The 15,803-nt window shown below is 58.6% G+C and overlaps 1 protein-coding gene across 2 annotated transcripts in view; it reads right to left on the bottom strand.

Annotated features, from left to right (window-relative positions):
* Positions 1-15,803, bottom strand: part of ALDH1L1 (aldehyde dehydrogenase 1 family member L1) — a 42,872-nt gene that overhangs the window by 4,703 nt on the left and 22,366 nt on the right. For both annotated transcript variants that reach the window (XM_082639373.1, XM_082639374.1), the window contains exons 13-19: positions 14,705-14,855; positions 13,658-13,728; positions 10,593-10,698; positions 9,583-9,670; positions 3,058-3,151; positions 1,507-1,606; positions 164-262 (exon numbers count right to left, since the gene is read on the bottom strand). In XM_082639373.1, coding sequence (XP_082495499.1) covers positions 164-262; positions 1,507-1,606; positions 3,058-3,151; positions 9,583-9,670; positions 10,593-10,698; positions 13,658-13,728; positions 14,705-14,855 — 709 coding nt within the window. The remainder of the gene's footprint in view (positions 1-163; positions 263-1,506; positions 1,607-3,057; positions 3,152-9,582; positions 9,671-10,592; positions 10,699-13,657; positions 13,729-14,704; positions 14,856-15,803) is intronic.

Here is a 15,803-nt window from a genome sequence, read left to right as displayed (position 1 = left end):
GGAGCCGCGGGGTTGCCATTTCTCGCCGAAATAATAAAAACCAGGGAAGACTGGTCACAGCGCCCCCGACCAGGTGGATGGCGCCTGGCCCAGCCCTGGCTCTGCCCGCCAAGGCCCTGTACCCAGTGGGTGGGCAGCGCCCAGGCCCTGCGGCACAACTTACCACCCTCTGCACAAACCGGTCGTGAATCGAGTCCTCTACAAAGAGCCGGCCGGCGGCGATGCAGTTCTCGCCTTTGTTGAAGAAGACAGAGCTCATTCCCTTCGCAGAAGAGGTGACAGGGCTGGGTTACAACCCCTGGGCGCCAGCCCCCAGCCCCCACTGGGCCCAGGCGCCCCCTGATCGGGAAGGGGAAGAAGGCAGGTGTCCTGACCTCCTGAGGCCGTCCTGGCTCACCGGCACTGGGCACCATCCCCAGAGATGAGAGGCCGGAGGGGAACAAGCGGGAAGTGAGGCCGCTGGGGGACCAGGCCAGTGAGGGCAGCACGAGAGGGTGTGCAGTGCGGGAGCCTGGACACCCCACAGACTGGGTGGGCTCCCGGGCATGACGGGGCTCAGGACTGTGCTCTTGGAGCTGAGCCTGGAGACGGGGTCTGCGCCCTGAAGCAGGCGGCAGGGGTGGGCCTCTCGGGAGGGATGGTGCCTGCCCAGGCCCGAGTCCCGAACAAACGTCCTCAGAGGCCCCAGGGAGCCTGCTCTTTGGACCTGGGGAGCCGGGGGTCGGGGGAAGGAGGGAGGGAGAGCCAGTCAGGCTCAGCTCTCCTGGAAGAAGCTGGGACTGCACTGCCCAGAGACACAGACAGGCCTCCGGCCTGGCAGCATCGGCCTCTGCTCGGCCGCCAAGACCCTTGGGCCGACAGTCTCCCTCAGTCTCCCCTCTAATGAGGCTGAAGCCCCTTCATGCGGTGCCGGGCTCACATCCTCCTCCGGGGCACAGCAGCACTTGGATGGGGTGGGGGGTGTCTGGGCACCTGGCTGAGCGTGGCCTGACAGGCTGGCTCCCACTGGTGTGCAGAGGTGTGACGACGACAGTGACAATGTCACGACAAGTGACCCACCGCACCTGCCACGTGGGCCACGCCCTTCAGACATGACAGCTGAATCCCGTATTCCCATCCTCCCCGTCGTCCCGGTGAGAGCGCAAGGCCCAGAAAGGCTAAGTGACTTGCCCGACGCTGCCCAGCGAGTCCATGGCGGCGCTGGGCAAGTGTGGGCAAGCCACAGCAGGGTGCCGCCCAAGTGCCCAGGGTTCTGCTTGCTTCTCTGTGTGACAGGAAACTTGGCTGTGCTGATTTCACAACAGACGGAACCCTGGCTCACGTTTCCCCATCTTGGAAGCTGACTGCAGTTATCCCTGCAGTTGTGAAACTTCCTGGGGGTCTGTTCTGTACGGTACATGCCACTCCTTGTCCCCAAGGCCTCTTCCTTCCTCCCCTGCGGCCCAGGCTGACTGTGCGTCTGCCCGTGGACCCTGAGCCCCGGGCCCCGCCTGCCACGGCCCTCACCATCTGCACGGCCTTGCGGAGGTCGCAGTCGGCAAAGATGATGAGGGGAGACTTGCCGCCCAGCTCCAGGGAGACCTTCTTCACGGTGCTCAGGGCACAGCTGAAGGGAACAGAGAGTCAGCGAGCTGGGTCCCCGGAGCCTGGGACACGGGGTGGCGGGGGCAGCGCCAGGTGACGGACGAGGGCGGCTCCAGAGCATGCTTCGCTCAAAAGGACGGCAGGGGGTCCGGGCTGGGGGGAGCCCCGTGTGACCCAGGCCACGCCTCCTCCCGTCACTCTCCCCTCGTCCCCCCGCGTCCCCCGCGTCCCCCGCTCCCTGCCGCCTTCCTAGCCCAGCACCCCAGCCCAGCCCTGCCCCAGGCCTTGCTCTCACGGGCACCCCTGCACCCCTCCCCTCGCAGACAATCCTCCAGCTCAGCCTCGCGGTCTTCAGGCCTGACCCCAAGAGGAGGCCACGCAGAGCCACTCTGATGGGCACCCGTGTGGTGCCCCTTCAGAAGGGGGACACGGCCCCCACCTCAGGGCTGAGGGGTACAGAGAGGCCTGTGGGGGTAGGGCTGCAGCTTTAACCCCATGGAGATGCCCCGCCACAGCTGGACCGTCCTGGGAGGGCCCATGCGTGACCCTCGGAGCACAGCAGTCACAGTGGTCAGGTGTCCTCAGAGAAAGGGCTTGGGGACCCTGTAGGTCAGAGCGCTCAGCAGCCCCCGGCTCCTCTCCCTTTGCACCTGTCACTCAAAGTGCAGACGTCTGCCCAGAACTCACCCCAGAAATTCAGCTGCACTGGGGGGGTGGTTCAGGCACCCTGCGAGGCCTGGGGCCGCCAGAGCTGCAGCTGCTGCCCTGGGGTCCGGCCCCATAGCCCTCTCCAAGCTCGTCAGCAGCATGGATTAGAACCACTGACATACAAACTTCCTTCACGGGACTGGGGGAACCAGGCCTGGAAGGGTCACAGCTCGGCCCACGTCGTGTCATAAATCAGCGACACGACCCAGAGGGTTGGAGGCTGAAGTCCGAGCACTAAGCCGGGAGCGGGCCCTGGGCCAGCGCTGGTCGGCAGGGTTGGGCAAACGCCTCCCGTACCAGCCGCGGGACATGGTAGTTCTTGCTTAGTGGCCACATTAAAAGCAAAAGCTCAAAATAAACCAGTGAAATTAATTCTATTTTATTTAACCCCATGAACAATAACATCATTTCAACTGGTAACCTATATAGAAATGGTCGCGATGCTCTACTTTGTGCTAAGTTTCCCAGATCCGTGTCCCTAGCGCTCGCAGCTCATCTCAATCCCGAGCAGCTCCGTCCCCAGCAGCCGCGCTGGCTCGTGGCCCTGGATGGCAGTGAAGCCCCCGCCCCTCGCTGCTCCCACCCCGCTGCACCGACCTGGGCCTGACCGAGGGCTCGTCAGACTCATGGAACCAGGGTCTGCAGTGGCCCCATCCTGTGACAGCCACAGGCTCGGGCTCACGTACAGCACTGTCCACCTCACACGCGGGACCAGAGGCCACCGGTCCCACAGTGCTGGCCCCTCCGCTCGCTCCAGCCGCCTACCTTTTCATGATATGCTTTCCCACCTCGGTGGAGCCCGTGAACGCGATTTTCCGCACATCGGGATGGTCCGAGAGTCTCTGGCCGACCACCGAGCCTGGGCGAGGAGTGGGCGGGGGATAAGGATGGCCACGGTGCCAGGGCGGGGCAGGGGTCCGGCCACCCTCCTCCAGCCCGTCCTCCCGTGGCCAGAGCTCGGGGCCCACAGGCCAGGGCCTCAGCACCCCGGGCTCACCGCGCCTTGGTCCCTGGTGTGGGCAGAACTGTCTCCCCAAATTCACAGGCTGTAGTCGTGACCCCTGACCTCAGATGTGACTGTACTGGATGTAGAGTCTTTAGAGGGGTGACTGAATTAAATGAGGTCATTAGGGCGACCTTAAACCAATACGACTCGTGTCCTTATGAGGAGAGGAGACAAGGACACACAGAGACACAGGCGACCACGTGGGGACGCAGAGAGAAGGGGGAAAGCCCCCAACCGGCACTCATTACCCCTGCTGTGGGGACGCCTGGACTCCTGGCCGCCCCACACTCCACGACCCCCCACGCCATGCCAGGCCTGCAGGGACCCTCCCCAACATGGCCAGTGCCTACTGACCCTCCCGGACCTGAAGGGACCCTCCCCAACGTGGCCAGTCTCTACTGACCCTCCCGGACCTACAGGGACCTTTCCCAACGTAGCCACTGCCTACTGAGCCTCCCAGACCTACAGGGACCTTTCCCAATGTGGCCACTGCCTACTGAGCCTCCCGGACCTACAGGGACCTTTCCCAACGTGGCCACTGCCTACTGAGCCTCCCGGACCTACAGGGACCTTTCCCAACGTGGCCACTGCCTACTGAGCCTCCCGGACCTACAGGGACCTTTCCCAACGTGGCCACTGCCTACTGAGCCTCCCGGACCTACAGGGACCTTTCCCAACGTGGCCACTGCCTACTGAGCCTCCCGGACCTACAGGGACCTTTCCCAATGTGGCCACTGCCTACTGAGCCTCCCAGACCTACAGGGACCTTTCCCAACGTGGCCACTGCCTACTGAGCCTCCCGGACCTACAGGGACCTTTCCCAACGTGGCCACTGCCTACTGAGCCTCCCGGACCTACAGGGACCTTTCCCAACGTGGCCACTGCCTACTGAGCCTCCCGGACCTACAGGGACCTTTCCCAACGTGGCCACTGCCTACTGAGCCTCCCGGACCTGCAGGAACCCTCCCCAACATGGCCAGTGCCTACTGAGCCTGCCGGGCTGCTGTGCAGTGAGACCTCAGGGTCACCTCTGCAGACTTCACGTGAGGCCCCTGCTGCCGTCTCCTCCTCTCCTCGTCCACTCCCGCTTCCCTGACTGCCCTTCCCCCACCTCCTCGCGCCCCACTTCCCCGCCTCCCCACTCGTACAACACCCAGTGCCTCTGGCTGCACTCTGGGCCCCCTTGTCTTCTCAATTCACGGTCTCCTCGGTCATCTCACCCCGGCTCACCTCTTCAAATGCTATCTGCAGGCTCACCATCCTCTAAATCTCTATCTCAAGCCCAGCTTCCCTGCACCCAGACCCATCTATCACTCCCCGGACTGCTCGGCACCTCCACTTGGACGCCTTACAGCCTCTCGAACTCAGCGTGTTTGAAACGGAACTCCTAAGCTTCCACAGACCTGCCCCTCCCCCACGTTCTCCATTTCAGTCAGCAACCTCTCTGTGCAGCCAGCCTCCACACCTGCCCTCCCCGACCCTCCACTAATCAGCCCGTCCTGGGGCTCCTCCCCCCCACCCAGTGCCCCCATCGACATTATGCCCCTGCCTCTACGCCTGTACAACTGCCTGTGCCCAGCGGCACCAGCCAAGGCCTTGTTCGGAAGGCTCGCAGTAGGACACTTGCATTCTCTCTGAACAGTTAAGGCTCCGTAAGTGATTCTGATGCCCATTTCATTCCCCCACTAATGTTTTAAAAAATCACTGCCTTGGGGAGAAAATATTTGCAAAAGATGTATCTGATAATGGATTATTATCCAAAATATGCAGAGAACTCAACAATAGGGAAACAAACTACCTAATTAAAAAATGGGCGAAATATCTGAAAAGACACCTCACCAAAGAAGACATTCATATGGCAAATAAGCACATGGAAAGATGCACAACATCATATGTTATCAGGAAAATTTAAATTAAAACAACGAGACACCACTACACATCCACAGAATGGCCAAAATCCAGAAGCTTAACAACACAAAATGCCAGCAACGATGTGGAGCCATGGGAACTCTCGTCATTGCAACAATGGTGGAGCCATTTGGGGCGGTTCCTTACAAAACTAAACACACTATCACCATATGATCTGGCAATCGTGCTCCTTGGTGTTTACCCGCAGGAGTAAAAAACTTATGTCTACATAAAACCCTACATAGGGGGTTGGATACAGACATGCACAGGAAAACTGCCATGGAAGGTCCATTTATTCATAACTTGCCAAAACTTGGAAGCAACCAAGACGTCCTTCAGTAGCTGATGGATAAATAAACTGTGGTCCTTCCAGAAGGTGGAACATTATTCAGCTCTAAAAAGGAATGAGCCATCAAGCCAGGGAAAGACACGACGGAAGCTTAAATGCATGCTACTAAGTGAAGGAAGCCAATCTGGAAAAGCTACAAACTTTATGATGATGACTAAATGATACTCTGGACGAGGCCAAATTCCGGAGGCAGCTAACAGATCAGTGGTTGCCAGGGGTGGCAGGGGAGGGAGAAATGAATGGGATTTTTCCTCGTCCACAGAGGATTCCTAGGGCACTGAGTCCATTCCATCTGATACTACAGTGTTGGGTAAACGTTGTTTTACACTCGTCACAGAAGGTACAACAGCAAGAGTGACGTTTCAGGTCAACTATGGACTTGGGGTGATGATGACATGCCAGCGCAGGTGTGTCAACTGTAACACACGTGGGACGTTATGAGGGAGGCAGGGCGTGCATGGGAATCTCGACACTTTCCATTCGATTCTTCTGTGAACCTAAAACTGCTCGGAAGAATAAAGTCTATTTAATAATAACGGGGCTTCCCTGGTGGCGCAGTGGTTGCGAGTCCGCCTGCCGATGCAGGGGACACGGGTTCGTGCCCCGGTCCGGGAGGATCCCACATGCCGCGGAGCGGCTGGGCCCGTGAGCCATGGCCGCTGAGCCTGCGCGTCCGGAGCCTGTGCTGCGCAACGGGAGAGGCCACAACAGTGAGAGGCCCGTGTACCGAAAAAAAAAAAAAAAAAAAAAAAAAGGTATGAGGTGAGCGTCACCACTAAAGGCCAGTATGAGGAGCCCTATCGACAACTTCTCAGCGAAACAACCAAAACTGGTGAAAATCATTAAAAAACAACAATTTAAAGTCTCTGTAAATTTTCCTAAGGGCAGAGAGCAAGTGAAGAGGCATTTATCCAGGAGAGCCTGTGGCTCCTGAGCTGTGAACCACTCTCCCCTCTCCTCCAGCCTAAGCTGGTGTGGTCAGGAATGTGGTCCAGGGATGTGGCGCCTCTCCAGGAGGGGAGGCCGGCAGTGGCTCTCATCTCCTCCAACCCTGAGTTTCAGAAGCCAAGTTCTTTGTCAGTATGGCTCCCACCTGCCCTTCCTGTAAGGTGACGGCTCTTTCCCAGGTGTGGCAGGCTGAGTCTCGTGGGACCTCTTCCACCTGGCCCCAGCTCCTGCAGGGGGCCCAGCGCCTGAGGCCGTGGCTCAGAGATTTTGGCCCGGGAAGAGGCTTTCTATAAAAACAGAGAGCTCCAAAACACTCCCCAGAGGAACTGACTTTATTTGAAACTGTATGAGGAAGTTCAATCCTAAGGACATTCTCGAAAACACTGGAGATTTTGGAGGTGAACAATTAAGAGGAGGCTGGTAGCTCTATGGCAGCAATAAGATAAACCACAGGTCATTTAGTTTACCAGAGAGAACCGGGGAAGAGCCCTTCTGAGTAAGAACCAACCTCAAGGGCTGAGCAAAGAGACAGGAATTTAATCAGATCAGACTGTGGAGCAGTTTATGCCCCAGGGTACTATTGAGAACAGTAGAGCAGCCAGCCTGCAGTGAATGGAGCTGAGCAGCTGGTGTGATAACGACAGAGGCAGCCAGATGAGCAGACCGGGAGAGGAAGAGGCCCCTGTACACCGGCTGCCACTGGGCGACTGCCCAGCCCACAGCTGCGCCCTCTGGGGGGCGACCTCACAATGGCTGCACACTGCAGGGGAAGGAGACTTCTCTGAAACCGTCCAGCAAGTCACTAAACAAATAAACAAGAAGATGGTGAACACAAGCTCTGGAGAGGGGACGGGGGACAAGTACCCAGACTTGGTATAATGTGTTACCTAAAATATCTACATTTTTGGGGCTTCCCTGGTGGCACAGTGGTTGAGAGTCCGCCTGCCGATGCAGGGGACACGGGTTCGTGTCCCGGTCCGGGAGGATCCCACATGCCGCGGAGCGGCTGGGCCCGTGAGCCATGGCCGCTGAGCCTGCGCGTCCAGAGCCTGTGCTCCGGAACGGGAGAGGCCACAACAGTGAGAGGCCCGCATACCGCAAAAAAAAAAAAAAAAAAAAAAATCTACATTTTAACAAAAAAATTATGAGGCACGCAAAGAAACCGCAGAATGTGACCCATCACAGGAAAAAAAGAGCAGGCAATATAAACTGACATTGAGAGGACCCAGATGTCACACTTAACAAAGACTTCAGGGCAGCGGTTATAAAGACGTTCAAAGAACCAAATAAAACCACGTCTAAAGGCAGCTCTGATACTGTGTCTCATCAAACAGAGAATATCAAGAAAGAACAAGTGGGCTTCCCTGGTGGCGCAGTGGTTGAGAGTCTGCCTGCCAATGCAGGGGACACGGGTTCGAGTCCTGGTCTGGGAGGATCCCACATGCCGCGGAGCAACTAGGCCCGTGAGCCACAATTACTGAGCCTGCGCGTCTGGAGCCTGTGCTCTGCAACAAGAGAGGCCGTGATAGTGAGAGGCCCCGCGCACTGCAATGAAGAGTGGCCCCCACTTGCCACAACTAGAGAAAGCCCTCGCGCAGACACGAAGACCCAACACAGCCATAAATAAATAAATAAATAAAATTAAAAAAAAATTATCTGTAGCTTTATAAAAAAAAAAAAAAAAAAAAAAAAGAAAGAACAAGTAAAAAAGAACCAGGAGCTAAAAAGTACAAGTGAAATGAAAACTCAGTAAAGGAGCTCAACAGTAGGTTTGAACTGGCAAAAGAGTCAGTAAACTTGAAGACTAATGGAGATAATGCAATCTAAAGAATAGCGAGAAGGGACTTCCCTGGTGGCACAGTGATTAAGAATCCGCCTGCCAAAGCAGGGGACACGGGTTCGATCCCTGGTCCGGGAAGATCCCACATGCCGCGGAGCAACTAAGCCTGTGTGCCACAACTACTGAGCCTGTGCTCTAGAGCCCGTGGAGCCACAACTACTGAAGCCTGTGAGCCTAGAGCCTGTGCTCTGCAACAAGAGAAGCCACCACAAAGAGAAGCCCGCGCACCGCAACGAAGAGTAGCCCCCGCTTGCAGCAACTAGAGAAAGCCCGTGGGCAGCAACGAAGACCCAACGCAGCCAAAAATATATAAATAAGTAAATTTATATTAAAAAAAAAGAATAGTGAGAAAAAGAATGAAAGAGTTAAGAGAGCCTCATAGAAAAGTGGTGCAGCAGTAAGAACATCAATATATTCATAATGAAAGTGCCAGAAGGCATGCAGAAAGAGAAAACCACAGAAAAAAAAATATTAGAATGAAAAATGGCTAGAAACTTCCCAAATTTGATGAAAGACATTACGCATCCATGAAGCGGAATGAATTCCACATCAAATAACCACAAAGAGAACCACGCCCAGACGTATCATAGTACAAATGCTGGAAAACAAGGACAGAAAACTCTGAAAGCAGCAAGAGAAAACTGACTTGTAAATAAGAGAACTCTAAGAACTATAAGATCAACAGCTGACTCATCAGAAACAGCAGAGGCCAGAGGGCAGTGGGATGATACCACCAAAGTGCTGAGAGAACAGAACTGTCCCCAAGAATCTAACATTCAGCAAAACTATCTTTCAAAAAATGAAGGCCAAATAAAACATGTCCGGATAAACAAAACCTTAGAAAATGTGTTGCCAGTAGACCCACCTATGAAAAATACTTAAGGAAAACAAGTGACCGAGATGGTAATTCACATCCATAGAAAAAAACAAAGGACACCAGTAAAGGTGATTATATAATTATAAAGGACAGGGTAAATGCATATTTCCTTTCCTTTCTTAACTGATAATTCCCAAGTTGTGTAGTTTATTCCAGGGCACACACACATGTACAGAAAATGGAAAACATCTGGGGAGGCATTTGAACGCTAAACCCTTCCAGGTGCAGCTCTCCCCCACCGCAGGGCAGCGTCCTCCGCCTCCAGGCAGGCCTCCCCACTGCCGCCCTGCCCACCAGGGCACAGCACGTAGCAGGCCCTGTTTTGACCAAATGCGCCTCATGCCCCCGACCACGGCCCTTACCGGCTCCTGGCAGGATGTTGATCACACCCTTGGGAATGCCAGCCTTCAAGGTCAGCTCCGCAAACTTCAAGGCTGTGAGTGGGGTCACCTGAGGAGGCAGGAGAGGAGGGAAGTGGGCTCCGCCGTCCCCTGCTGGCGGCTGTCCCCTGCCCTCGACACCCCACAAGCCAGCAGCTGCTCCTCTTCTGGAGGAAAAGGGGTAACTTCTCCTCGCCTGGTTCGTGGTCCACACCCCACCCACTGCTGGGCCTCAGGCTGAGAGGCGCATCTGTGGGTGCTCAGACTCTGTGGGGCCTGGGTGAGTGGGGCCTTCCAGGGACAATTGCTTTGACCCTCAGCATCCCCCCACACTAAAGGGGGAGGTTAAGGGTCACCTCAGGGGTTAGTAAGCAGATGTATGCAAATCACTGGAAAATTTGTTATGCATGTTAAAATGCCTGAGGCGTGCCTAACTCAGGGTAAATACTAGAAGCCAGTAGTACCCTTTTACTGGTTTTTACTATGTTAATACCCTTGAGGCCAAATCGCCCCAGAGGAGCTGCGTGAGACCCCCTGGGCCTACCGCCCCAGCATCTGACCCTCCAAAGTACAGATGAGGGTTCAAGGCTCGTGGGGTGACCTCACCGCAGGGCACCCTGCTCAGACCCCTCGGCCTGCATGAGGGACCCCGTCACATGGCTTCTCTGAGAGGGGCCTGGGTGGTGGACACACAGAAGCTTCCCCAGGATGTCTGGGCCCTGAAGCACCAGCTTTAACAGCAGACACCCAGGGCTTGGAGCCCGGATCCTGGTTCCCGGGGCCGCACAAGGGGGCTGAGCTGGCGTCTGTGAAAGACCGCCGACCACGCACCAAGCAGCTGCACGCACAGCCCGGCTACCCTGACTCGGCCCCGTGCGCCGGCCCAGGGAGGCCGCCCTCACCCACAGAGCCCTCCTCCTTGCCCGTCACCCCTCGCAGGTGCCACCCGCCCTCCAAGGCCTCAGGCCCCCCCAGGACGTGCCCGCACCCACCTGGGCAGGCTTGATCACCACTGTGTTCCCCGCAGCCAGGCAGGCGGCTGTCTTCCAGGACAGCATCATCAAGGGGTAGTTCCAGGGGATGACAATGCCACAGACCCTGTCAGACGAGGGAAGCAGACCTTCATCTCTCCACTTGGCCTGGGTCCCGCGTGGACCTGCCACTGCCGCCTCTCCACTCCAGGGCCAGGCTCCTGATGCGGCACCAGTGGCCCAGCAGAGGGACCGCTGACACCTGCCTTCCCAGGCCCTGATGGGGCAGTATGTCCAGTCTGGCAGTAGCCCCTCTTCCCAGCAGGGTGTGATGGCAGGGGACACCGCACAGCTTCTGATGGGACACAGTCTAGGGACACTGTTGGGAACAGGCAGCACCAGGATATGGGGAGGTGACAGCAGGGAGCAGGCACAGGTGAAAACAGGCAGGGGCTGGGACACAGTCAGGGGTCACGGGGGTGGCCGGGGGGACGCGGGAGAGAATCAGGGCTCATATGTGTGGACCAGGAGGATTTGAGAGAGGGTCAAGGGTCCCACAGGTGGTTGTGGATGAGGGTCCTCCTGGGCATTAGGCCAGGGTCAGTGCCAAGGAGACAAGAAGGATGCAGTCAGTCTGGGGACCTGACGAAGCCTGCCTGCTACGCACTGAGAGATGGTGTCCAGTGTCAGTGCTTCCCTTTGTCCCAGAAAAGCCTCTGGCTGGGCAGTGTCTCCATGGAGGGAGCCCCCACGTCCTAGGAGACCTACTGATGACACCTGTGCTCCCAGGAGGCATGTGGCCCTGCCTCCTCCTGAGCCCGTAGAACTCGGTGATGGCAGCCCCTCCCTGTAAGTCAGACAGTTACATGAGCTTGTCCACATGGAGCCCCAAGCAGACCAAGTGACTGCTGTTTCATCATCGTCACTGCCGTCTTCATCATCATCTTCACCATCGTCTTCATCACCATCACCATCATCTTCATCACCTCCATCTTCACCATTGTCTTCATCACCATCACCATCATCTTCATCACCTCCATCATCTTCACCATCGTCTTCATCTTCATCACCATCATCTTCATCATGTCCATCATCTTCACCATCATCTTCATCACCATCTTCATCACCCTCCATCATCTTCACCATCATTTTCATCACCATCATCACCATCTTCACTGTCATCTTCTTTACCATCATTCCCACGATCTTCATCACCATCTTCTTCACCATTGTCACCACCATCTTCACTGTCACCATCTTAACCATCCTCACATTCATCACCATCTTCTTCACCATCGTCACCATCTTCACTATCAACATCTTAACCATCATCACATTCATCACCATTTTCTTCACCGTCATCATCTTCGCCATCATCACCTTCACCGTCATCACCACCATCCTCTTCATCCTCATCACCTCCATCATCATCAGGGAACGCTTCCCCAAACGATGATGGCTCAGCTGACCCGGCAGTGGGAAGAGCACGTGCAGAGGCCAAGGGCATGACAGGTCGCTGAGGAGCCACAGGGCTCATGGGCCTGGGGCCGGCACGGGGCCCCACACACCTTCCTGGGAGTGGTGGGGTGTGCTGAGGGGTTGGGAAAGCCGGTCCTCACCCCACATACACCCAGCACACCCAGAGGGACAAGGCAGCGGAGGGAGCAGGGCGAGAGCCCCCAGGGAAGCGGGAGAGGTCACCGAGGAGGAGGCTGAGGCTCCGAAGAAGAAAACGCAGCAGGGACTTCCTGCCCTCAAGTCTGAATCATGCCCTCACATCCCCATGCTGAGGACTTAACTCCAGTGCCCCAGGTGTCACCCGATTTGGAAACAGGGTCATCCCAGGTGTAATTAGTTAAGATGGAGTCTCGCCGGATTAGGGTGGGCGCCTAAACCCACGTGACCGCCGTCCTTCTGAATGGAGAGCCCTGTGCAGACAGACCCGCAGAGGGAGAGGGCCGTGTGGGCGCGAGGGCAGAGCCCAGGAGCACCAAGGTGGCCTCCATCACCAGAAGGCTCAGAAGGAGCCAACTCTACTGACACGTAGCCTGGGACCCCCGGCCCCCAGACCGTGAGACGACCGAAGTCCGCGGCGTGAGTCTCGCAGGCTGTGGCACTTGGTTACGAAGCCCCGACAAAGCCCCGCACCCGCCCGTACAGGGAAGGCCTCCCCCCGACTCGCACGGCAGCCACGCACCGGACAGGGTCAGCGTCGTACTCAGTCCGACGGGGTGGACACCCTGTGCGGGGGCTGAGGCTCAGGAACCTCGCAGACTCACGTGACCGGCCCCTGGCCCCTGCACCTGAGGGGGGCTCTGAGCAGGGTCCTGGCTCCACACTCCTGACGCCTTGGCTGGGTAGTTCTTTGCTGGGGGGGGTGGTTCCTGCAGCCCCCGTGTCCTGACCCCACGCTCTCCCCCGGCGCTGAGCCCCTCCTGGCGGCGTCTGCATCCACGTGCTGTGTCCTTGGAGGCCCGCCCAGTCCTGCATTAGCGAGTCCCTGCACTGAGCCTCGCGGGCGAGACGCCGGGTCTCAGCGGTCACTGCCGGGCGGCCTCAGCCGAGGCAGGCCTGCTGCCCCCACGGGCCTTCGGACACCGGATGGTAAGATGGGGCCCCTCGCTGCAGGTTTAAAACCCTCCCAAGCCGAGTCTTTCCCTGTTGACTGGACGTCTGTCCTCCTCCTTGGGCCGCAGGCTGGCCTCGCTGAGGGTTCGTGTCCCCGCTGCTGTGTAGGAATTCCTTGTCCTTAAGTACACTGGTCATTTCACTCTTCAGATAAAATTTGGGGGCGTGCCCTCTCTCCCCCCATGACCCTGACCGATGGAGGGTTACTCTAGGGATTCAACACAATTATGGCCTCAAAGCCGTTAAATAGTGCCTGGCAGGGAACAGGGGCTGTGGAGGTGAAAGCTGTTTTCACCCTGAGGACAGGAGTTTTCATTGGTTTTCCTCTTTGTTGCATCTCCGGCCCTTGCCACGTCTGGGAGGTAGCGGCTGGCAAATAAACAGCTGTCTGATAAATACAGACAGGGGACACCTGAGCCCCCTGAGCAGTCCTAAAAAGTGCCCGGCGCGTGACTCACCCGATGGGCTCCCTCCGGGTCATGGTCAGGTTGCGGTTGGGTCTGGCCTGGTTGATGGGGATGGTGGCACCCTGGAAGCAGCAGCAGCATCACCGGGAGGGGCTCTGGACCCTCACCCCTTCCCCCCTGGGCAGCCAGCCTGCGCCTGGGGCCCAGGGAGGGACAGGGGCTGTGTCCCGATGCCCTGCCTGTGCAGGACAGGACAGCTGAGGGGTCCAGAGCCAGGCGGAGCGGGCAGCCACAGGGGGTGAGGTGCTGAGCCTGGCCGAGTCCTCAGACAGGAAGCAGGTCCAGCACGGGGACGGCCTCTGGGGCAGGGAAGGGCCAGGGTGGGGGCCCACTGCCTCTGGGGGCTGTGCTAGCCCGGGAGGCCTGTGACGCAGGGGCTAACGGGCAGCAGGCACCGGGCAGACCCCTCCCTCGAGCTCACGCCTGCACTCGGAGGGAGCGAGAGCCCAGACCCAGCAGAGACACCGAGAACCCCGCGGCCGTGGGTCTCCCTGGAGGGGCTCACCCACTACTGCCTGTGGCTGGAAAACCTCCAATAATGGCCCCCAAGTGAGGCCCTGACCCCTGGGACCTGGTGAGCTGCCTGTACGATGACACAGTATGACAGAGTTGGCCTTAGGATGAGGAGATGGTACAGGTGAGTCAAGCATAAGCACAGGGACCTCGGGGAGAGCAGGCTCCTCTAGGCCTCCAGTTAGTGGCAGCAGAGAGTCAGAGGCACGGGGTGTGGAGGGCTGGGCGAGGATGAGAGAGAGGACTGCAGGAGTCCCGGCCGCAGCCCTACCCCCTGGGCGCCGCTAACACCCGGTCCTCCCCGGAAGTGCCAGCAAGGCCCAGCCCAGTGACAACCCGACAGCGACCCTTGAGACCCTGGCACAGAACCCAGCCCAGCCCGACCCGCTTCCCACCTGCAGAACCGGGAGCGAATAACCGGCGTTTTCTTAAGGCCACAGAGCTGTGGCGGGTTGTGGCGCGGCCTTCAGAGTGCTGTACCGCCCTCGGGGTCCCTGCCGGCCCGGACGCCCGTGGGAGCCCCACCTGGATCTTATCACACCAGCCAGCAAAGTAGCGGAAGGTCTGGATGGACATGCCCACGTGGGTCTTCAGAGCCAGCGTGTAGACAGCGCCCGCGTCCAGGGCCTCGATGGTGGCCAGCTCCTCCTGCTGCTGCTCCAAGAGGTCGGCCAGCCTGAGTGGGGCGGGCAGGGCGTGGGGCTCAGGCCTGGCATGGCCTCGCCCGCCCTTTCGGGGCCCTTCCTCAGGAGCCGGGTGCCCTGCCAGCACCACACTCAGGTGCCGGCCTCGGCGTCCTCATCTGTGAGGTGGGACGGCGGCATGTCCCTGGCTGGAGGGGCGTGAGCGTGGTGCCCCGTCCCCCTCCTCTCCTCCCTCTCTTCCTTCCTGGGGTATCAGTGGATCCACTGCTTCCTAATTACACCTCCTGCCTCTGCGGCAAGAGGCCTTGTCCGGGGATGGCATGCCAATATTGAGCAGCAACCACTCCACGCGGCTGTACCGGCGATGAGGGACGGCGCATCTGCACAGCCTCCTCCAGGCTGAGCCCATGTCCAGCCGCCCTCAGCAGTCCCTGTGGGCGTCTGCTGTGGGCACCTGGGAGCTGGGAGGCCCGGCCCCGCCATGTGAGGGTCTCACGCATCAGGGGCAGGTGGAGACCAGCAATCTGGAGCAGCCCGCGGTCTTGCGCATGAGGAGTTCCACATGGGATCAAAGCCGGCCGACCTGCCCCTTCTGTGCCCTGTCCCCACTACAGCCGCCAGCATGGCCCGGACACCCCAGGACCCCGAAGCCGCCCACCGTGCTCAGGATGCGGCCTCAACCCCTGCCTGGCCCACCGGCCCCGAGGCCCTGCCCATCTCCTCCCGGGACCGTGGTGCCACTGCCCTCTTCTGCCTCCACATCAGTTTCGTCCAGGTGCTCGGGTAAGTCAGCCCTGCCTGGCCCTCGGGAGCCTCGTGCCGTGGGCCTGGACGGCTCTCCCCGCGCCTCCTCCCGCTTCCCGTCCCGACCACTGCGCCTCTTTCAGGCCCGGGAAGCTGACTGTGCGCCCCACCCCATCACACCCCGCAGCGTCCTGCCAGCGCCCTCCCGCTCCCAGCGCCCTTCAAACTCTCCGGCC

The sequence above is a fragment of the Mesoplodon mirus genome, assembly GCF_964341445.2.
Source record: "Mesoplodon mirus genome assembly, chromosome: 12".
NCBI lineage: Eukaryota > Metazoa > Chordata > Mammalia > Artiodactyla > Ziphiidae > Mesoplodon > Mesoplodon mirus.
This window is presented reverse-complemented; position numbering and strand designations above follow the sequence as displayed.